General features: G+C 40.4%; 1 protein-coding gene across 6 annotated transcripts in view; it reads right to left on the bottom strand.

The window, feature by feature from the left end:
- Nucleotides 1-2,421: 2,421 nt before the first annotated feature.
- ANKRD17 (ankyrin repeat domain 17) overlaps nt 2,422-23,224 on the bottom strand; it is a 145,853-nt gene continuing 125,050 nt past the window's right edge. For 5 of the 6 annotated variants that reach the window (XM_061589849.1, XM_061589850.1, XM_061589853.1 and 2 more), the window contains 10 exons: nt 21,021-21,192; nt 17,537-17,981; nt 16,270-16,425; nt 15,285-15,434; nt 12,978-14,632; nt 9,481-9,678; nt 7,869-8,120; nt 7,266-7,444; nt 6,593-6,757; nt 2,422-5,304 (listed from right to left, as the gene is read on the bottom strand). In XM_061589849.1, coding sequence (XP_061445833.1) covers nt 5,245-5,304; nt 6,593-6,757; nt 7,266-7,444; nt 7,869-8,120; nt 9,481-9,678; nt 12,978-14,632; nt 15,285-15,434; nt 16,270-16,425; nt 17,537-17,981; nt 21,021-21,192 — 3,432 coding nt within the window. In that variant the 3' untranslated portion in view covers nt 2,422-5,244. The remainder of the gene's footprint in view (nt 5,305-6,592; nt 6,758-7,265; nt 7,445-7,868; nt 8,121-9,480; nt 9,679-12,977; nt 14,633-15,284; nt 15,435-16,269; nt 16,426-17,536; nt 17,982-21,020; nt 21,193-23,224) is intronic. The other variant, XM_061589851.1, reaches the window with a different exon arrangement.

The following is a 23,224-nucleotide window of genomic DNA, read 5'->3' as shown; positions in this document are numbered from 1 at the left end:
TGGAGCATTTGATTGAAAGCTGGGTATGAACTCTAATATTTCAGTACGAGAAATGTGACTCAAACTCCTCAAAATAACACTACTATTTTTATTCCGTGCTAAGTAGAAAGTTATAAGGGGTCTGGCAGTTGTGAACTACTTGTTCTAATTTGGCGATATTAAGTTGCTGCAATTAAAATAAAAGCAAACCACTGGACTTTATGTGGTTGGACTTATTTTGTGTGCAACCACATATGCTCAAGGTGAAGCGATAGTTGACCACAGGGCATTTGTTAACAAAAACACTGGCTACATCGGAGCTCTGGGATAGCAAATTAAATTGCTTCTGTCACATTTGCCAGCTTTGCTTCTGTCCATTATAAAACACAGGCCCTTTCTGGATCTCTGCTTTGCTGCTATCCACACTGACCCCCCCTTTGCCTCTCAGGATTAAATTTTTAACTCCCCATTTCCTTGGCCTTAAATATGCCTTATAGTCAGCTGGGACAAACAATCTAGGCTGGGCTTGGACCAAGTATATAACTGAGATGAAACTAGGAAGCTGCCGTTTCAAATCTAATCTCAGCCACAAACTCAATAGGTGGCATATTCGCTCAGCCTCAGTTTGCCACAGGAGGAATAGCAGCATGTAGTGGTTAAGGTGTTGGGACTACAACCTGGGAGACCAGGGTTCGAATCTGCACAGCGCCATGAAGCTCACTGGGTGACCTTGGGCCACTCATTGCCTCTCGACCTCAGAGGAAGGCAATGGTAAACCACCTCTGAATACTGCTTACCATGAAAACCCTATTCATAGGGTCGCCATAAGTTGGAATCAAAGGCAGTCCATTTCCATTTTTTCATCTTACAGAACAGCGGTGGGCCCTGATGGCAGCATGCAGCAGTGGATCTGGGCTCCCCAACTCTTCCATATACATTCCCACAGCCTCCCCCCCATCTCAGTGTGCAACAACTGTGCAACAACTGAGGAGTGCTTACTACAAATCAGCTAGACAGGGGAGGCACATGATAGGGTTAGGTTTTATTATTGTTGAGATTTTTAATGTTTTAATGTATTTGTATGTTTTTATTTTGTACATCGCCCAGAGTGGCTTGACAGCCAGCCAGATGGGCGACTAATAAATTTAATAAATAAATAAATAAATCTCAGCAGTCCTGGTACACTTCCTGCTTAGCATGCTCCTCAGCTGTTCCCAATGCCAATCAGTGTGCTCTTCAGATATGTAGGACTATTTTCAGATCATGTAGATGATCTGAACATTTTAAGTGGGCTGTATAAGTATTATTTCATGTTGTTCTCTTCTGGTATGGATTGGGTTAAGCCACCGTTAATAGTGGGTTGAGGTGACCCATGCAAGTGGAAACTTCTGGAATACAATCATGGGCTCAGCTGCAAAGAATTGCACAACTCATTCTGAGAGCCCAAGGGAGGTTTGGACCTTTGCTTCTTTAATAGCAGGCCTTCTTGTACCACATCCTTGCTCTAGGAGTTTCGTAAGCATTTTGTGATATGATGTGGGGGGTCTGCCATTCAAAATGAAGAATGGTAAAAACTTTCATCCAGTCATGCCCAAGTCACTTAGGTACAATTAAAGGAGCTGTTTATATCCCACTCATAGTTTGGAATGTATTTCCTGTACAATAGGATGTTAAGAGTAGCAGGATGGGATAGTAGGTAAACCTAAATGCTACTATTTGGATGGTTGTGTGAAATAGTTAATAACAGAGGGGGTTTATTTACTGGCGAGTTCTACCACATTTAGAGTGCTGAGATTTAAGGAGTGAACTTAACCAAAGCTCTTCTTTCGTGTTCCATGTCAGCCCATATCACACGAAAAAAAATTCTGCCTATACACATTCTCACAAGCTATAAAATAATGTTTTTCTAAAATAGAGAAGACCTAGAAGGTCTCGAAAGAGGATGTTTCTTGTTTTTATTGGTCAAATATGCATTACATTTGAAATATAAAAAAGTGTTCCAAAAATGTTCCTAATACAGATTTCTACCCCCCCCCCCGCAAATATTTTGTTTACAAGCCTCATTCAAGAAACAAGACATGGGGCGTTCTGTTCCAACCTGTTTTCCTATTAACAGATTGTCTTTCAAGTCAATAAAATACAGATAGCTTTAATAAGAAACGACATCCTAAAAATGTAGCTCAGCCAAATTCTGACAATATATTTTTGTCTACTCCACTGAAGGATTATTTCAAGGAAACAAATAATCCTAGTTAATTGTGGAGGGGCTTTTTGCATACACTAAGGGGAGTGGCAAATTGTTATATAAAATACTTGAATCTCCACCTATATAGTAAAGTGCTGAAAATTATTTTTTCCCTCTCCTTTCCACCAATGGCTGTTTGATTAGGCATTTATTTTGCTTCAATCTATTTCAAACATATCAGCAGGAATGGTACGTGACAATGGAAAGGTTATTTTTATTTTAAGAGCACCAACAGAGGGCATGTACACAGATGAACTGGTATTTATTCACAAGCCTCTCAACATCTTTGACTTTGCATTCAGAAGGCTGCAGGGTTCTTTGGAAAAACATTTTTTCTTGCTGGCTTTACATATGAAAGCATTTTACTGCTGCAGTTTTGTAGCTGAGAAGATAAATTGAGCTGGTCTAGGTAATCTGAGATTTTCATTCAACCAAGTCTTTTTTTGAGCTACTAACTCCATATGAGATAGGGCTAACTTGAGTGCTAGTGTAACATTAAAACAAACTTTGTTCACTTTTTCAAACTAGCAAAGGAAAGAGACAATGGACTGTTTGTATCCTAACATGCAATACTAAACATGATTAATAGGCAAGTATATAAATTTTAAAATACACATCACACATTCACAAACATATCAGTTACAAGTAGGGTCTTCAGTAAAGATAATTAGGTGTCACCAGCTGATGCAGGCACTTCTAAAATCTGCTCTAGAACTAAACAGCTTCTTTCCTAATTAGAATGCTGATGTTTTCATTCCATCCAGCTTTCAAGGTGATGCAAATAACCAAAGATGGCCATATTATTCATCGTGAATTGGAAACTTGCGAATCAATACAACTAAGCAGTTTCATTTCACAATGAAGCAGTATCATTTGGGAGTAAATTATTGGCATAATACTCCAATGTCTTCTGAATAGTGCTTTAATTTGGGACACTGCTGATAGTGATGTTCTATCAGCAGATGATGCTGAACATGTTCACTCAGTTTGCAAAAGTTGCTAGCCTTCAGAGTTTTTCACTAGCCTAAGAAGCCAATAGCCTTCATTTCCATGCTGGCTGCAGACAAAGGAAAGGCCCCTCCTCTGCAGCCAGCATAGAAACGCAGTCATAGTAGGCTAAATTAAAAACAAAAACAAAAAAACACACCCTTCCATCAAGTGGACTGGCAGCAAAGAGGCACAACAATTATTCCTCCTCTGTCAGCTTGCTTAGCTGCCATGCTGGTTGTGAAGAAAGGGGCCTTACTTCCTTCATGGCTAGCACAGAAACCAAGCAGACAGGCAGAATGCTGTCCCTCTTCTGCTAGCCCACTCACTCACCTGCATGGAATTCCTGGTTGCTTAGGGCTACCACACAAGTTGTTAATACAAACCTGTTCACTGTATTATTTAAAGAATTAATAAAATGCACTGTCATCCAAATTAGGGCAGTATGCGTAAGAATTCACAGTGCAATATTAAAAGATAAAACATTAAAATAGAGCGTGAAACGATTCAACCAGCTGAATATACAATTTTGAAATGCCTGGGCAAATAAAATTGTTTGAACCTGCTGCCAGAAAGAATACTAAGTTGGTGCCATTTGCACCATCCTTGCAGGAGAATAGTGTACTTCTCCTAAAGATGGAACACAGTGAGGGGCCTCCTTTGACAGTCTGAATATACAGGCAAGTTGACATGGGAGGAGATGCTCCTCCTGAAATTTGGGCTCCAAGCAGTTTACGGCTCTGTAGGTAAGCAAACAGCACCTTGGGCTTGGTAACAAACAGGCAGGCTATATTGTTCTTTCACAACTGATGTGACCCCATTTAGATAAACCAGCCAGAATTCTAACAGTCAAATTCTGTATTAATTGAAGCTTCTGCAGTTTTCAGTAGCAGCCCCACACACAACGTATTATAGCAATCCATCCTGATAGTTATCAAAGCAAGGATTACTGTGGCCAGTCTATTACTGTAACTGATGAACCAACTGAAGCTGGTAAATAAAAGGTGGTGTGGGACACTGAGGCCTTGAACGACAGCATTAGATCAAGAAGTACCCTCAAACTGTGAACCTGCCCCATCAGGGGGAGTTAACTGTAAAAGGACATATGACAACAACTATGTATGACAAACGAAAGCAATGGAGGACTTTGCTCAAACCCACTGTAAGACAAAATTTGTCAGGATTTATTAACCCACCTTTGTTAGACGCTCAGTCAGCAAGATCTTTGCAGAGCTGCAACATCACGTGAAAGAACAGCGAAGTTTATTTGATGCTATTGAAAAAAATTAGCCTAGAATGTGAGTAAATTGTGTGGAGATGAGGTGTCTGTGTGTGTTTTGTATTGCTCAATGTTTGTAAAGGAGCAGGGGAACTATTTTATCATATTTCTGTTAAAAAGTAAACAATAATGAATAGATGTCAAATTCCATAATATAAAACTGAGGGGGATCCCACAAATAATGCCCATTTTATGCTGTATTTAAAATTACACAAATAGAAAAAAGTTATGCTTATTAATAGTTTAATGTATGAAGGAAACATCCAGACTGTTGTATATGTAGGTACATCTGTCACATTAAGTAGAGCCTGACATACTGAAAAAATTTACTTTCTGCGTAGCCATTTTTGTTATGTAAACAATTGTACATTTATTTGCCATTCTAAAACTTCAGGATCAAGTTTACATAATTTTGCTAAATTTCTGTTGTATGCCCAGAAGCAGCTTACAGTACTAAAAACCAACCAGCCAAAGAACAGCTTCAACAGAAAGTTATGTCCCCAAAATTAATCATAATCAAAGGGGAAAGAAAATGAAACTAAGAGAGGCTAAGTGGAACCATATGATGGTAGGGAATGGGCAGTCACAATGTTCACAGAAAAGGGTCAGTTAGTACATTCTTCTGCAAAAGCCTACATCAGTCCAACATTTCAGAAGAATGATCTGAGAGACGAGGAAAACTGGTGCTGCCATTTGCATTCTCCTCTAAGCCAAAAGGAAATCTCCATCTCCAGGCCATCCAGTGTGGTGCCTCTCAGCCCAGCTGGTTCATATGCACGCTATTCATGTGGGGTGTCCACGTTCCAGTCCATACCTGAAGGAGAAGAGCAGCAGCGTTATGCAATGCAGAATCAGCTGCTTCAAAGAGGTATAAAAACAGATCACAATACAAATTCTGTACTGCCTGGCTCCAAATTTCAAATCCAAACAACATACTTCAGGTTACTATTAAGTAAGGTATCTTAATGTGTGAAAAATCCTGAGCATTTATCCACCCCATGATTGTGTGTAATCTATATGTATGCCACTATACTTGTAGACCATTTGGAAGCCTATTTTGGCATTAAATAGTATATAAATTAAGTAGTCACAGTAGCACCACTACTAATACCACCACCACCATGTCAAATACACGTCACTTCTTTCATTTCCTATGCAAAAGTAAAACCAAAACAACTTTCTAATCATCACAGTGGTAAAATACAACTTGAAACAACCTAGGCCAGCCTTTCCCAACCAGTGTGCCTCCAGATGTTGTTGGACCACAATTCCCATCTTTCCTGACCATTGGCAATGCTGGCTGAGGCTGATGGGAGTTGTGGTCCAACAGCATCTGGAGGCACACTGGTTGGGAAAGGCTGACCTAGGGAGTCTGCTTGCTAAGGGCTCATAAAACAAAGTGAATGTGGGGTACTAGGATTCAGATGATGGGGCTTTGCCGTCCTGCAGAGCTCCATGTTCCTTTCTCTCCTGTCACTTTGTTCTTTCTTTTAAAAAAAATATTATTCCTCTCTGCCTATGGCTAGCATTTGCACAAAAAAGTCCAAAATTCTGTGAGAATTCCACTGTTACCATTATCAGATTAAATTATGGATACTCTCTTAGCTTCAATTAATAAATAGCACAAAACTGAGTTACTTCAATGCAGGTTGTTAGTGTAGAAAGGGCATTCATTAGAGTCCTGTTGAATCAGGCCAAGTCCTGTCTGGTCCAACATTCTGTTCTTACAGTGGCCAACCAGATGCCTATGAAAAGCCTGCAAGCACAGCAATGCTCTTCCCACTTGAGTTTCCCAGCAACTGGTATTGTAAGGCTTATTACCTCTGACAGCGGAGGTAGAACATACTGCCTGGGCAATTTAAGCTATATCTCTACTAAAAAAGTAATCCACAACTCAGCACTAGGGTTATGTATCCTTTCTGGAATTATTAACAATGCCAGATTGGATACAGGATAAACTACAGAAGTAGGTAGGGGCACAGTTAGATATTCAGACTCCCAGAGGAAATGCTGTGCCCCTTGTAACTCTGAAAAGGAGGGGATATAGTAATTATTTTGTTTTAAAGTCATCAGCACATCAAATATGTGACACCCAAGCTTACCGTCTGAGGACCATTATTCTCTGTGGAATTTGAAACCATCTTTATAAGTGAGTTCCAAGACGGGTCAGCAGCATGAGGTCCATTGAATATAGGCCCTCCGGTACCATCTGCAATGGGTGCGACAGGAGGAATCATTGCATTCCCATACACTGAGAAAGGCATGCCCTTTAAGGGGGGAAAGAACAAGTTATTCAATGTATTCTATATACATATTTCTACAGTCAGAATAAAATTTTTCTCTCTTTAGTGTTAAAATACATATTTTTCTTCAAATTATAAAAATCCGCATACTTAATCTGGATGTTAAAGGAATTTGTTTTACGACTTCTCTGCAAAATGAGCATGTTTTAAAAATACACTTGCTACAGGTTTGAGTGATCCTGAATTAATGGTTCTACATATGTAGGGTAAAGGTGGCAAAAATGTGGCTTCTAGGAAGTTCAGGTGCTCCTGAAATGACAAAGAGTGGGCTGCTACCTCTTATGCAAATGACATTTGCTCACCCCCTGGTTATAAAGGGGTTTAGAACATGAGACCCACCATAAGGTGTTACAAGGGAGCTAAAGAGAGAATACATATTCTGCTGCAAAAGTAATCCATAGCCTTTTAACAGAATATATGTATTAAAAAGCTGCTATGTGTGCATTTATAGCAAAAAAAATTGGATAATTACCCCAACTTTAGGGAAGTCCATGTATCCAGCAGGAACATGCTGATGGAATGTGCCAGAAGGAGTTACGATTCCTGTGCTGTCTCTCTCCATTGCTTGATGTTGCGAGAATACACCTGGATCAGACATTGGCCTGTGAATCATATGGTTTCCCATTCCACCATGACACCAATCTACTTTATCTAGTAAGAAAGAAGTGGGTATATCCATTAGTAGCACACTTTAAATCTAAACTTTTAAGTTTTGGTAGTGAGCAGTTAAGCGTCCTGAACACTTGCCAGAATGATCTGAAATCTAAACAAGTGGTTCAGAGCAAGTATGGTTTTGCTTGACTATCTGGTAGTCCTCAATAAGGTAAGGTGTACTTAGCAAATAATACTTTATGGGTAGGCTAAAAAGAAATGATCTCTTAAAGAAGGATTAAATAATCAGTGAACTTTAACTTAATTAGCCAATCAATGAACAATGTTGCAATGTCAAGACTTCCATTTGTCGGGGGAATGTTATTTCTGCCATTTAAGTTGTCCTTACCCTATGTCTTAGCTCCCCTTTAACAGAAAATCAGAAGACTACATAGAAGAAAGCATGTGCAGGGGCAATACATACCACCTTGATTTCCTCCTATCCCTTCAAAAGACCATATACCACTGTGACCGACTGGAGTGGCTAAGTTGCTCCCTATAACAGAGGGTGTAGAAGTTCCAGTTTGTCTGATACGTGCAGAACGCTCTGTTCCAATTGGGACTGGGACCTTTCTGTCCTGAGACACGTTGCTGGGCTTTTCTGACCCAAGGGAAACAGATGAAGGGGTTGGAGAGGGTGCTCTAACTCCAGCAGATGTTGGCTGAGCAGGTGGCTCTAGAAAAAACAATATTTAAATGAGTTTAGTATTTTGAGGCAAGAGGCTTTCATTCCCAAATACTCTTTCTAAACCAGTCTCAATATAAGCAGCCATGCAGGCCGGTGAAGTTTCATGAGTTAAATATTAAAACAGCATTAGCTACAAAAGACCTACTAGAGGTCTGACACATTTTGGACATTGAGCCAGTAGTTTTAAACTTTTTATAACTTACTTTCTGTAATTGATATAAAATGGAATAAACTACTGGAAGAATCTTACAGCACTTACAGCAAAAATCACAACCACATTTGTCAGAATTCAAAGTTTAAAAAAATTACTAGAATATAATGGCCTACTTTGCAGTCACATTAAGCCACAGTTAAAAACAAACTTATGGTTTACTGTGAACTCAACAGAGTGCAGGTACAGACTGCAGAAAAGTTCTCGCTCCTCTCTTCTCCTGCTCTTACTGTTGCTGCATGGCTCAGAAACAAGCCAGAATTTTGTTTTGATGTTTGAACCTGGGTTCATGGTTTGCTTCCCACAAACAAATCAAGAGTAGTAAGCCAAGAACAAATCTTGATTACCGCTGATGGTTTATTTGGAGAGAATAATTAAATAAGCTTGGGTTTAGACATCAAAATAAGCAACGCCCTTGCTTGTTACTTGACAGCAGTATCTAGCAAGAAGAGGAGTGAGAACCTTTCAGAAGTGCACACAGAATGCAGAAGCACTCTGCGGTTTAATAGAGAAACAGATATGCAATTACAATTATTCACATTTGGAAGCTAGAACTAAAACAAAAAAGGAACTTTAGGGCAATGTCACTTTGAAGATATATCATTTAAAGATATATCAAAAATTATGTTTGTGGGAGGATGGCAAATATAAGCAGTACTCCATCGAACACCCTAATCCAACAAAACCACTGGAGAGGAGCGTGCACATGTACGTATTCCCTTTACCAAGAGCTTCCCACCAGTGCCAGTGGAAGTGGAGCGAGATGCATCACACAACACATAAAACTCTAAACTGGGACAAATGCCCTTCATTTCACATATTCAGGTACAAAAAGAGATAGATTTCAAAGCCAGGTTTTCTGGGAAGATAGGTAGAATTAAGGGTTTCATAGTCCAGCACCAACTAAGCTACACTGCACCAGACTTTGGTGTATATTTAGATATAGTGCAGACATCACACCAAGTGATTACAAAGAAGTAGTCCAAACAAAGCTGAGTAGAGCCACCAAGAAGAGAACCCTCCTGCTTTTCTCTATGAGACCCACGCCAGGGAATCTAACACTGGAATACCCAGATTTACATTACAACAACATAATAGTTGGCAAATGATATATCGTTAGTTTTATTAACAACTCACCATTTGATGCAGAGGAACATGGAGGCAATAGGTTGAGTGGAGAAAAATGCTGTCTGTTAAAATTAGCAGCTGCCGGTGCTCCTCCAAGGGCTGCTCCTGGTGCATATACTTGAGTGCTTGAAAGGTTTGAGGCAAAGGTACCCAAATGCGTAGAAGGAGGTGTTACAGAACCATATGGTGAATCCATACTGACAATACCTATAAAATGGTATGAAAAATATCAGCCTTTTCTGGAAAAACAATGGCATTTCAAGCAGATGATGTGTGGAAGAAAGTAACTTCTGCATCAAGTATGTTTTGCTTCCATTTTGAACTAAAACAGCTACGATTCCCTCGAAGCTTGGAAGACTCATTTGTTATAGGTTGCCTTTTGGTAATCATGTTTTTATGCAGCTGATTCTCCAGACTATGTGTTTCCTACTGTAGTCTTCTGGTGTGACCAGTCACAATCTTAAGATTGAAATAATTCAATCTGACAGAATTCAGTATTGATTGAAAACCCACATTTCTCCAAATACCTAGCTAGTTACATCAGTATTAAACACACCGCCTTCTTGAAACCTTATCGTAAGAGTGAGCTTCGTTATGGTTAGCCATATCCTATATTTTCACAAACTAAAGGTATGCTGGAGATGCTTGAGCATGCTTCCACAGCGTTTAGCAAACAAGTTTTCCTGCTACTAATAAATAAAGGTTTCCCTGTGCTCTCTTCTGACTTGATCTAATCCGTATAAAAAATCATATTAAAAAACCTACCAATGGATCTAATAGGAAGAAAGTATTTATAAATTTACTAATCCATCCAAGATTCTCTGTAAAAATGTAACAAAATATCCATTTAAAATCAGGTTCTTGAAAATTAGACCTCCAGCATATTTCCAAACAAACTGAACATCTTCCTTATCCTCTTCATAAAGTATAGCACAGTTGGGCTATAAGTTTGTTCTGATTTTTAATACACACCCACATTTATTTTCATTAGTTTTCCATAATTTTACATGGAAGACCCTTTTCCATTCAGCTATAGAGTTATTTTATAAAGTTTAATATTGTATAGGTTTCAGAGAAAATACTTTTTCCAAGCCAAAATGAAGGAACCTCTCGAAATCTTCTCTTGGAAGTGTTTGTATTACGGAAAAAAACAGTGCTAGGCTTGTGGTGCTCCTGGTTCCAGCCAGGCAAGGGGAGACAGAACTGTTCAGCAGCCTGCTGTAGCCAGGTTTCTGGACTGATATGTCCTTGCTTCCCACTCTCAGCCAGGAGGAGGAGGAACCTAGTTTTGTATGCCAAGTCTGCCGCAGCCCTGGGGGAAAAAGCAGCTGGCTGAGAATTCCCTCCCCAGAATCCCTACAAAATCTTTTTTTTAAAAATGTATCTCTGGCTTGGGAAAAGTATAGGGAAGGAAGGGAGAGACTTAAAAGGGATCAAAAAGAAAAAGGAGGGAAATGAAATCAGTAGGCAATAGGGAGCTCAAGGATGTCCAGATACATAGTGCTTCTTCCCCACCCTCACCCCCAACCAGGTCTGCTGTGGTCTAGACAACCCCTCCTCTGGCGGAGCAAGATGTTCACTCTGTCTTTTCAACTAAGTGAAGGAGCTATCTATTCTGGAATGTGGCAACTGCACTCTGGATATGGATGAGCAAATAGGAGATTGCACAAGCCGAATGAAATCTTTGCATCTGTCTTCATTTGGCTTGTGCAATCTCCTATTTGCCGCTCCATCTGTCTTCGTTGTGGAAGATGTTGGACAGATCAACAAGCCATTCTGGGAAAGAATCAGCATGCCTTGTACAAAATTCTGCCTCACCAACATTTTGGAGTTCTTTGAGAATGTTAGCAAGCATATGAATAGGTGTGACCCAGTCAACATTATACACGTGGATTTCCAAAAAGCTTTCAATAAAATCCCTTACCAAAGGCTCCCAAATAAACTTAGCAAATCATGGAGTAAAAAGATAGTCATCCTGTAGATGAGTAACCAGTTAAACAATAGGTATTGAGAACAGACCAACAGTTCTCACAATGGAAGCAAGCAAGCAAGCAGGGAGGTCTCCCAGGATCTGTATTTGGACCACTGCTATTGAACTTGTTCACAAATGATCTAGAGACAGCAGTGAGGTGGCCAGGTTTACCAATGAAATCAAATTATTCAGGATAATGAATGGGCCACAAAATGGCAGATGACACTAAAAAGTTATGTATAAAGAGATCCACACTGGAGCAATCTCCCTGCCCCCCCAAAAAAACTTCATATACGCAGATGGAACAATCAGATCTGAGGATCACCTTATCCAGCTGGAGCAGGCAGACAGACCTCTAAGTTCAGAAATTCTATGGGCCAAGATAACTGCCCTGAGGACAAAGGTTTTAATGGAAAGGAAAAAGAGATCCTTCCAGGCAAAGAGCTGAATCATTTTGGGATAGAGAAACAGACCTTGGCTGAGCAGGGCAGGAAATATGGGAAACAATCTGGCTAGATTGGTGAACCTTGGCTACCTAGGGGCAATAATTCTTATTGAGAAGGTCCCACGTGGGGTCTAGTCTGTGAGATGATCTGGTCAAGGTTCTTTGTGATCAGCCAGTCCACCTGTATATTATTTTTTTACTACATTCATATCCCACCTCTTCCTCAGGGTACAAGACGACATATGCACTTTACCTCCTCCCCATTTTATCCTCACAACAACCCTGTGAGATAAGTTCTGCTAAGAGACAGTGACTCGCCCAAGGTCACCCAGTGAGCTTCACGGCCCGGTGGGGATTTGAATCCTCGTCTCCCAGGTCCTAGTCTGACACTCTAACCACTATACCATACTGGCTGTGTTCTCTTTTTATGAAGAGACTTCATTGACAGTTATTTGTTCTGCCCACACAGGGATGCAGATGTACACAGCCTAGAGCTGGACTCTCCTATAGTGGTAGCAGTTACCAGGAACAGGCCAATGGAAACAGGAAATAATGGGTCTGATATGTCAAGGGCTGAGACTGGTTGCCCCAGGTAGCGTAGGCCATGGTAAAAAAGCCAGCAGCCATGGGCTTGGGAAAATAGCAGCCCTGGCATGGCATTAAGCCAGCTACCTGGGAATTTCCCCCCTTACATTTAAATCCCAGCTTTCTTCCAACATGGAATCCCAGGTGGCATACATGTGGTTTCTAGGTGGTCTCCTATCCAGGCACTGGCCAGATCCTGACCTAAGTAGCTTCAGAAAGGTGGTGACCTCATGTGCCTTCATGGGCCCAAGCTCCTGCAGCTATAGCCAGCCACCAAGATGCACCAACAGTTCATCTCCCAGCCACAATTTCTAGAAAAAAAAGCCTTCCTTCCAGGGGACTGAGATGAGAGCACCCAAGTGCTCTGGACCACTGGACAAGTAGGGAGACGTATTTTATACCAACCAGATTGCAGAACTTGGCATCCAGACAGAGATGTTGGATGTGGGGTAACATTGCATACCATAAAACAGAGCAAGAAACTGCATAAATGAGGGACCTCACCTGAGGGACTTGGAGCTGGTCTTTGAAGTGGGGGCCTAAAACCTGGGGCTTTGGAAGTATCTAACTGATGCAACGGATCCGAGTTTGGGAGAAATGAAGACTTTCCAGACAGAATGGATTCTGGTGTTGTCTGAGATGACAAGACAGATCCACCCCAGAAGGCATGAGCAGAGGCAGGACTGTTCTCAAACAGTGTGCTGAAGGGCCCAAACGGTAATGCAGCACTAAAATTTGTAGCCATGGACTTGCTTGCCGGATGGACAGAATTTTGAGAAGCACTTTGTGTACTTAAGGTAGAAGGAAGTTGCACTGAAGAAGGAACACTATGAGGTCTTTTTATGTGGCTGATATTGAGGACGGCAACTGAAGAATTCTGAACAGGAGCTGAATTCTTGTGTGCAGGGTTTGCTCCATGGGAAGGTAGCCTGATAGTGGGGTTTTCCATTTTAGCTGGCGGAGGTTGCTGAGTGGATCCCACTGCTGCCTGAGGCAAAATATAGTTTACTGGAGCATTAGCAGGAGCAACTGCTGGGGCATGACTCACTGTTACTAAGTTTGGAGGCACAACCATTCGAGGATCTTGTGACGGAACCTGAGGCTGCTGCAGAGGTGCCCTTGCTTCTTGGGAGGTAGCCCCAAGTGACTGTGGCTGAGCAGGATGCTCTGAGGGAACTCCAGCAGAGCCACTATTTGACTGTCTGTTGCTGGTCAGGTTTGCTCCTTCTGCTATTGGTGGACTACTTACTTCCTGGTCAGAGGAAGGCACCCCTTTACTTGGAGAACTTGTTACACATTCTGAGGGACTGCTTCTAGAAACCCTTGTTGGCTGGGCTGGTGGTGAAGGGGAGGAAGTGGACGACACAGGATAGTGCTCTTTGGCAGTCGGAAAAGGATATGTGGCATTTGTTGGCGTTGTGCTGTTGTTGCTTGCTGTGGTTGCAATTGTGGTTGTAGTAGTGCTGGACGTCTTAACCACGGTGACAAACAGTTGCCTTTGAACTGAAGGTGAGCTGGGAATGCCATTTGCAGAAGAAACAGGCACAGTAGTGACGGCTGAACTTGTGGTAGCTGTTGGACTGGAAGTTGAAGAACCCACTGAATTCACCTGAGGACCACTGCTGTTCTGATTGTTATGGCGAGGCACCGTGTGAGGCTTAGGTGAGTTAGCAGCTCTTGCAGGGCTCAGAGGCCTAACAGGGAAAGGACCCCAGGTGGACTGAGCTGGTGGGAAAGTTCCTCCAAAGTGGGTCATGGGTAACCTCGGTGGACGGATCTGTTGGAAAGTCTGAGCAGCAAGCAAAGCATGTGCAAACTGGGGAGGAGGATATGCTAATGGCAGAGAAACTGGAAATCCAGGCCGCACGTTATTTACTGGGTTCTTGACCATTTTATGACTTGGTGCTGAGGAAATTGCAGGCAGAGAAAGTGCTGTGGCCATTTGAGATGACAATGAGATTGCTATAGTGGTTGCTTTGTTCCCAGCTACAGAAGCGTGAGCAGTTGTAGTGGTGGCATGTGCTGATGTTCCTGTTTTGGGATAGGCCACAGAGCTTTTCAATCGGTTCTTTGGAATTAGTTCATCAATTTCTTTGTCTGGATCCTTAATCAGAGCATTTATGAGCTGTGTTGCTTGTCTTGTTGATTCTGTACCTCCCCTATAAGAGAGTTGAATAATTGCATGAAGACAGTTTTTTTTGCTTTTTGCTTTCACTTGTGAATATGCTTAACACTCAATTTTTCCACCCATTAGAAAAAAATTCAGGAAGTGGAAAATCTTTGAATGAATGAAATTCAATGGTTTTATGATACAGTATTTGAATAAATAATCATTCCCACTAACAGCAAACTTTGGTGGTTGAATGCTGACAGGATTAATTTTATTGTTTTGATTTAGTATTTGAGGGCCACTGGGAAAAACAGAGAGATGTATCAGAAGTAGAAACATAGAAAGCCCAACGAGGTGAGCACTGAGCATGCTCAGTTGCCTCCAGAAGCCACTCAACAGGTGGAAAAGACAAAAAGAAAACCAAAGGTGGTGGTGATGGGGAGAGTAAAGGGGCCTGCTTGAGCCACTTACAGCCTATAGTGTCCTGGAGAACAGGCTGGCAGGCAGGCTGGAAATCTGAACAGGCCCACCCCTACCTACTACACAGTAAGGAACCACTGCAACAATCTGTTGCTACAGGTCCCATGCATGCTTGTCTGTCAGCAATTAGTTTGAAAACTGTTTCATAGTTTGTATAGTAACTAAACACAGACGCCTTCCAAGCAATAATTAAAATAAGCAGTGCCCAGATAAGTATTTACCTTATTGTTATGATTCTGTCCCCTGTTTTGTCTTTCTGCTTATCAATGTCTATGTGTGCTCCAGTAAACTCTCTGATAGCATTGATGTTACAACCACCTCTTCCAATAACTCTGGAAATAACAGTTGATGGAACAGAAACCTTCTTTGATCTTAAAAAATATGACAAGTAGAATAGTTTTAGTAAATGCTTTTAGTAAACTGAAGTTAGGTAGAGGTTGGTAGGAAGCAAGCAAGCAAATATGATAAAATAAGATATGCCAGGGGTTGAGCTTGTCTGTAAGCCACACCTTCTGACATGTAAGCCATGCCTCAAATCACAAACGCATAAAAGTTAGCTACAGGTGAGATCCAACATAGCTCAAGTAGGTGTGTGCTTGTGTAATGGGGCTTCTCCTGCCTCTCCTCTCCCCTTCAGCCCCCTGCACACCACCAAAATCTGCTCTGGGGACTGGAGTGGGGAATTAGAGAAACCCTTGCACTAGTGGGAGGATGTCACCCTATGATTATTTAGTGGATAAGTGTTCCTACACATTCCAAGGCATTCTTTTTGCCATCTACCTTATAAGTTGACAGATAGGTCAAGCTAATGCATGACACTGGAGACTGAGCTGCCATGGCTCATTAGGAAGCTTTGGCTGAAACCAAGCACTGAGGTACTCTAATAGTTTTAGCTGTGAAAATGTCTTGGTTCTATACAAAAAGCTGAAGAGAAAGAGGAGAGAGAACGAGAAAAAGAGAAAGAAACGCTAGCATGGAAAATGCATTCATATCTTGCTTCTCAGGTGCTGGCACAGAAAACAGGTTCTAAGGTGATTCCCTTGCAGGAAGTTTCAGTCTTCAATAAGGGTATATAAAGTAAGGAATGCAACTACTACACAATTTTACTAGCAAGAATAAGCATGACTGAAATAAAATATTCAAAGCAGAGACAGTAACCGGGGGGGGGGCTCTTGACATTTACTACAGTCACAGAATTTAACTTACCTTCTTACCACTTCCTTCCACCCTTCTTCCCTCTTCTGACCACGTTTAGGGCTAGCTAAGGTTAACTTTCCATTCGGAGAAGAGAGTGGTGATGGGCAAGATTTTGTGCAAGTAGATAAGGAATTACCAGTTACTTCACCAATAACTTCTGACAATCTTTCGGGGGGGGGGGAAGGGTGTGGGGAGGAAAAAGAGAGTGCCTGTTAACATAATCCTTATGAGAGAAACACAGAAGACAAATGCAGGCGCTTTCCGTTCACCCTTTAATATACACCAAGTAACATCTTTAATATTAGAACATTAAATTTAATATCATGCCAAAAAAAATCAACTGACCAATTATAGACAAAGCACATTGTTTTTGTTTGTTTAGTACAATAATTAATGCTTATATAAGCCTATTTAGAATAAAAGAATTTGATATTCTGATGACTAATCTCAGGATGCAAGATTCACAGAGAAAAAAATGAAGGAGATGATTACAAAGTACAGAATCAAAGCAATCTACATTAGCAAGACATAAGAAAACAAGCTGTTTCATGCAAATGAGTTTGACATGCACCCTACCAATTGATAATCATATGCAAAACATAGGCAAGGGAACTTAACTGAGTGCTACCTTCATCACAACCTAACTCAAAGCTGGGCTAATGCCTTTCCCTTTTCATCAGCAGATATGGCCTGTTTGAAGGCAGAAGGGGGCCTACAGTAAAACCTTCAAGGGGAAAAACTGCATGTCCTTGGAAAAAGTCAAGGATGCAAAACTCCATTCATCAGTATTCTCTCAACATTTGAATGTGGCCTGACTTTCAGCAGCAATTTTTTGGGGGGAGAGGAGAAGGGCTGCTGTGGGAACAGGATTTTGAAAAGTTTCCATATATCCCTAGATGGCATTTCATGGGCATTTATATCCCATCCATAATACTGTTTGGATCTTCTACTAGCATGGTATTCAATTAAACAACTCAAAACAAAGAAATAAAGGCTGCTCAATGATTTATGATTCGATTATGCTGTTTACTTGCTGCTTGTCATGGTCAGTTTTATTGATTCTGCATTTTGCTGGTTTGTTCTTAATAATTCTGGCAAGCTACTTTGAGTGCCGTATTTGGTAGAAAGGTAGCAGACACATTTTAAATAAATAATATATAAATAATCATTTCACAGTTTTGGTCAATAAAGTAATACAGGGGACAGAAGACTGAAGCCCTGAGAACATCCTAAGAGGTTAGAACATTTGTGTGTGTGTATGTGTGTGAAAGCTTACTTGACTGAAGATTTTCCAGAAACTACTTTTCGATCTTCTTTTGGGAAAGTGACCAGCACCGACGGCTGCTTCTTGCTCTGAACACTAGTGACTGTTGTGGAAAAATGGTTGTCACTCTTATGACTGCTGTTGCTATTGCTGCTTTCATCACTACAGCTGGAGATCCTCATGTTGTCGCTATCACCACTTTCACTGGTACTGCTGCTTTTGGATTCACCATTTATTTTCTCTGGTTGGGAATAGGAGATTGGGAGCTGATCATCAAAGATAATCTGAACAGTATCTTGGCCGATTTTGCTTTTCCTGCTTTTCCTTTTAGAGGTGCTCGTAGTGACAGTATTGTTTCTTTTGCCATGGGAACTTGCTAAAGTTGTCCATGTTGCAGATATACCTATGGTGGTTCTTGTGGTAGCACTGGGTGGTTCTGTTAGGATCCCTGGCTCATCTAAAACAGAACAAAAGAAGAATGACTAAAGTCCACAAGAATGATCTGCCTGTACAAGTTTTTACTATACTGCTGGGCCACACGTATCAAGGCAAGTCACTTATAAAGCACTAACATCCTCTAATATTGCATCATGTGTCAAATCTATTTTCCTAGTGCATAGGGTCTAAACACACACACACACCACACTACACCAAATCTGTTCCACTTCTAAAAGCAGCTTATATTAATACAAATCTGATTTACAAACATCCAGGGAAATTGAATATCTGGGTTCAGGGACTGAGAGATAAGATAACTTCATTGCCTCTCATATGAAAAAAAAGTGCTTATGAATTTTGGTTAATTATTTGGAGTTATTAAAACTCCAAACACTGCTACTTTGATCTATTATAATAAATGCTTTCCAGAGGGGTAGCCATGTTGGTCTCTTTCAGCAAAAACAACCAAGAGTCTTTAAAGACTAACAAACGTAAGTATTATGTCAACTCAGGATAACACTTCATGCATCCAATAAGCCTATGACATAATAGATATGTATTGATTAAGCCTCACGGCTCTGTTTTTATAATAAATGCTTATTTACTAAACTGCAAGATAAGTACCTACTATAATTACTACTGGACAGTGAAGAAATGCATGTTATGTTCTGTCTATAGACCCCTTGTGTGCAACCTCGCAAATACAAGAACCAGGATCCAAAGAACCATGAAGCTACTTCTGTTAGCCCAATGGGGCTCAACACTTGTTATTCATCAATTCTAAGACCTCAAATTATTAACACCTTGTTAAATGCTTTCACAAAAAGTATTATATTTACCTGGAAAATTTGGCAACATAAATTGGCCCCAATAATGTCTCCTTTAATACCCATTAGCCATTGCCCTAAAGTCTTCACACCAGACAGGGAATCTCAAGAAAAAACCTGAAGCACTAAGCATTTTTATAGGTTGTGTGACTTCTATGTTAATAATTGCCCTCTATCTCTAGACCAACTGAAACTTGCTTTGCGAGGCGCTAAAATTAATTGGCTTTTCTTTGTGCAAAATAGGAGCTTTATCAAATAGGACTTTTTTGTACAATAAGCTACAAGGCCATTCACGCAATTTGAACAACTAGTAAAAAATATGACTAAAGGAGAGAAAGATCTTATATCAGCAATATATAACATTTTACTGAATGTGTCTTACAGCTCCACCATCTCCCTTAAAACTTTATGGGAAATGGATGTGGGCTCTGAAATCCAGCTTAGAGACTGGAATAAGCTCTGGGATGCTCATCCATTTCAATCTGTTTCTAGTTTTATGACAAAACTCTCACTGAAACTAATCCATCGTTGGTACTATACCCCAGTACAACTCTCTCATATGTTTTCACCCATTTCACCATTATGTTGGAGAAGTTGTAATAAAACTGGAATCAATTTTCATTTATGGTGGACTTGCAATTTAATTTAAGAATTTTTGGGTTCTGGTTTCAAAAGAACTTATATATGGCCTTAGCATCAAGACTAGTTATTGTTGTGAACTGGAAATCTACCTCTGATTTATTACTAGACCACTGGTACCATTCATTACTGAACATTACGATTATGGAAAAGATCACACACCAACTGAGGCTTCAACAAGGTTGGGATAAACCAGATATCTTTTATATATGGCATCACTTCCAGGGCTGTGGAGTCGGTACGCCAGACCTTCGACTCCGACTTCTCTATTTTTTTACTGTCCGACTCCGACTCCTTCATAAATGGCAAATGTATATTAACTAGTAATAACGCATTTACTGTAGTAAAATGGTAGCACAAGGCATTTCACCAGGTGAATCCAGAGCTTGGAAAAGTTACTTTTTTGAACTACAACTCCCACGAGCCCAATCCCTGGGGCTGATGGGAGTTGTAGTTTTAAAAAGTAACTTTTCCAAGCTCTGGATTCACGTGGTGGTGATGAAATGCCTTGTGCTACCATTTTACTACAGTAAATTTGTTATTACTAGTTAATATACATTTGCCATTTATGAAGGAGTCAGAATCGGAGTCGGTACATTTCTACCGACTCCAACTCCACCCAAAATTGCTCCCGACTCCGACTCCACGACTCCAACTCCACAGACCTGATCACTTCATCGACTTTACTTTGGAAGACAATTTTATGAAGAGGCCATCTATACAAGCTTGAACAATTAATATGTTTACTTATTTCTTTATTTTCATCCTTATATCATCCTCCATGGTCTTTGTGAGTTATTAATTATTCTTATTATGTTTTCTCCTACAGAAGTGAAATGCATGCCAAAAGTTTGGTGGTTGTTTATTTTTGTTATTATTATATGTATAATTCTTCTTATCCGCCTACAATGGTGTTATGATGATTATGCAAAGCCATTCCTCTTATTGGATGGAAGATATTTTAAAAACAATAAAAAGTGTTTACAAAAAAACCCGACTTGTTTTTCATCAATCAATACCTTAATGTGCATTGCAGCAAACTGCTTTTTAAACTAGAGAGGGTTTCCAAAACAATCAGATCTTACGATTTGGGGATCAGCTATCCACAAGGTAGCCAAATATTCCATTGGGAATACAAGCTCCCTGTGTGAACCTAAGTAGTTCTTTGGATCCCAGCCAAGTGGTTTATTCTTGAAATCGTAAAAGTTAATCTCAAATAAAATTCTGAAAATATGTTTTCCTCACTGCAGATGGAAGAGTGGTACTTCTTTGCAAAAGCCATTGCCATAATTACAATGGTTGAAAGGAAGAACACACACCAGTTGCAGATTAATGATATAACTGGATTGTCATTTATCTTTTCCCGATGATTTAAAGAATTATCTATGATCATCTCCCATTCTTCAATAATTTATAGTAAGGACTTTCAATTAGATTGTGTCAATTAGATGTTAATTGACTGAATATATTCAAGCTGACAGGATTTAATTATTGGTTTAAGATTCATTTAGTTCCAGAGGACAGATGCTGAGAATGGAAGCAGTGTTTGGGAAACCTACTCTGAGCCCATGGGGTACAAATCAAATACTTACCTTCAGCTTTTAGCTTTTCCTTTTCTTGAGCAGCTTGTAGTTCAAAATTCTCTTTGTTTTTTGCCTCAATTTCTTCCAGCTTCCTCCTTTGCTCTTCCTTTTTCTTTCTTCTCTTCTCCTTTCTTTTCTCTCTTTTAGCAGCTAAAGCCAGCCTTCTACTTTCTTCCCGTAGCTGCAAGTCAAGATCATTCAAAGAAAACTGCTAAAAAGAAACTGCATCTTCAACAGATAAGACTGTTCTTTCCAACTTAGCTTCAGGAACAGATTGAATGAAACACATAAAGCAGTCAGAGCTGATCACTTACAAGAACATCCAGTGCACCTTCCAAGTGTTTAAACTACATTCCTGGTGATCTGAATGACCCTATATCCCCTATAGGAAATTGCCTAAGGCCATTGTCATAGGCCCAGGATGAAATGGCTAATTTGATCATCTTGTATCCATACCATATGGCTTGGAATCAAACTTTTTGTGAAACCTGTACAGCAACGAGCGACCTGTGAGCCATACAGGACTATTGGTGTATTGACCCCCTCTGTGCTCTTAGGGGAAATCTGAGGCATCCCTGCCATATTGGAAGAGCCTCTCAAGTTCCTGCAGAAAGGATTTTCACTCACATAGGAGGCCAAACTTCTGATACCACCTAGTGAACATAGAGTAGAAGTGAAATATGAACTGAGAATTAAAATTTAACTATTTTTCCTTTTCAGAGAGACAAATGGGGGGATTCCTCAATTCCACTATAAGAAGTACTAAATTTTAATGGTTACAATTCTCTATTCCTGCATGAGTTGCATTGAGCAACTACAGGATGTCATATTTATTTAAAGGAGAAATTTGAACTTGCAGTACATTCACATTCTCAGTGGTTCCAGGGTGGGGCAATCTTTACTTCAAGAAAAGCACTCCCTCCTAGTAAAAAGACAAAGTCCTCTTTTAAACACCACCAAGGGGAGGGGCTTCCTGTCAGCTTCCAGTGTCAGTCCAGAGCCTAAAAAGCAACCCTCCCAGTACAAAGTATCCAATACAAATATAGCCATAATAACACCACTGAAAGAATATATGCAACTACGGAAGGCACAAAGGAAAAAGTGAAGTGAAAAAGAAAAATCATCCAAATGGACTCAAATTATCTAAGCCTAAAACTGAAATGTGCATGCATTCCAAAACAAAAAATGCAGTCTGGTTTCATCCCGTTTTATCCTGTTAGGGGTATGTTTGTGAGTGTTTAATTAGGGTGTGTACACTGCCCCACCCTGGAACCACTGAGAATGAGAATTCACAGTAAGTTCAATTTCCCCTTTTTCAGTAATTCCAGAGTGGGGAAGTATTTCCTTCAGGGGTAAAGAAAATAAGTGAATCTCAAGGGCAGGCAGAATCAGTCCACTGACGATGCAACCTTTTGGAGAGCATGTCTGCCAATGGCATTGTCAGAGAGAAAAACACATTTGAGATTGTGCCTGGTAAATGTACATATCAAATTTCAAGTCATGGCTTTGTGGACTGAACTGATGGATAGGGAGCTCTTTTAGGCTGCAGAAGTAGCAGCCCCATGCAATGAGGAAGCTTTAACCCCAGCTGGAGGAGATCCTTCCAGAAATAGTAGACTCTATGGATACAATTATACATCTGGCCACTGAGGAAGTTGAAGCCCATTCACTCACGGAAGATGCTTGAAAGAAATGGATAGCAATTCTGATTGCCTGGACTTTAAGAGTCCTAGAGATGTAAAAACTGGTTGTCTTCATCCAAGTTGGGGCACTCTTTTTCCTTTGCTTGAGAGTGGTTTGGATCTATGGAAAAGTGAATTAATATGTGCGTGGAGGGGGTCGTCCTAAGAACCACCATACCCCTATAGTTTAAGCATAAGTCCTTGTTCACTAAGAGATTATTAAATTCAGAGACCCTAAAAGTGGACCTAATACCAACCAAAAAGGAAGCTGTGATGTTCCTGTATTAATGTATATATGGTAAGTGCTGTTTGTATAGAAGATATGTGGTAAGTGGAATGAAAGAGGAGGGGGGAGTAAATGAGCAGTAGAATGCTGGATGATTGGCTGAGTGTTTGGATGGCTGAGAGTATAAATGGAAGGATGACAGTTGAATCTGGGTGGACGTGAGTGGGTTGTTTGAGAGGTGTTTGGGTGGACGTTAGTGGGTTGTTTTGGTGGAGTTTGGAGGTGGGTGTGAGTTGGTGTATGTC

This window comes from Rhineura floridana, chromosome 11 (genome assembly GCF_030035675.1).
Source record: "Rhineura floridana isolate rRhiFlo1 chromosome 11, rRhiFlo1.hap2, whole genome shotgun sequence".
NCBI lineage: Eukaryota > Metazoa > Chordata > Lepidosauria > Squamata > Rhineuridae > Rhineura > Rhineura floridana.
The sequence above is the reverse complement of the archived record's forward strand: the minus strand, read 5'-3'. Positions and strand labels throughout refer to the sequence as shown.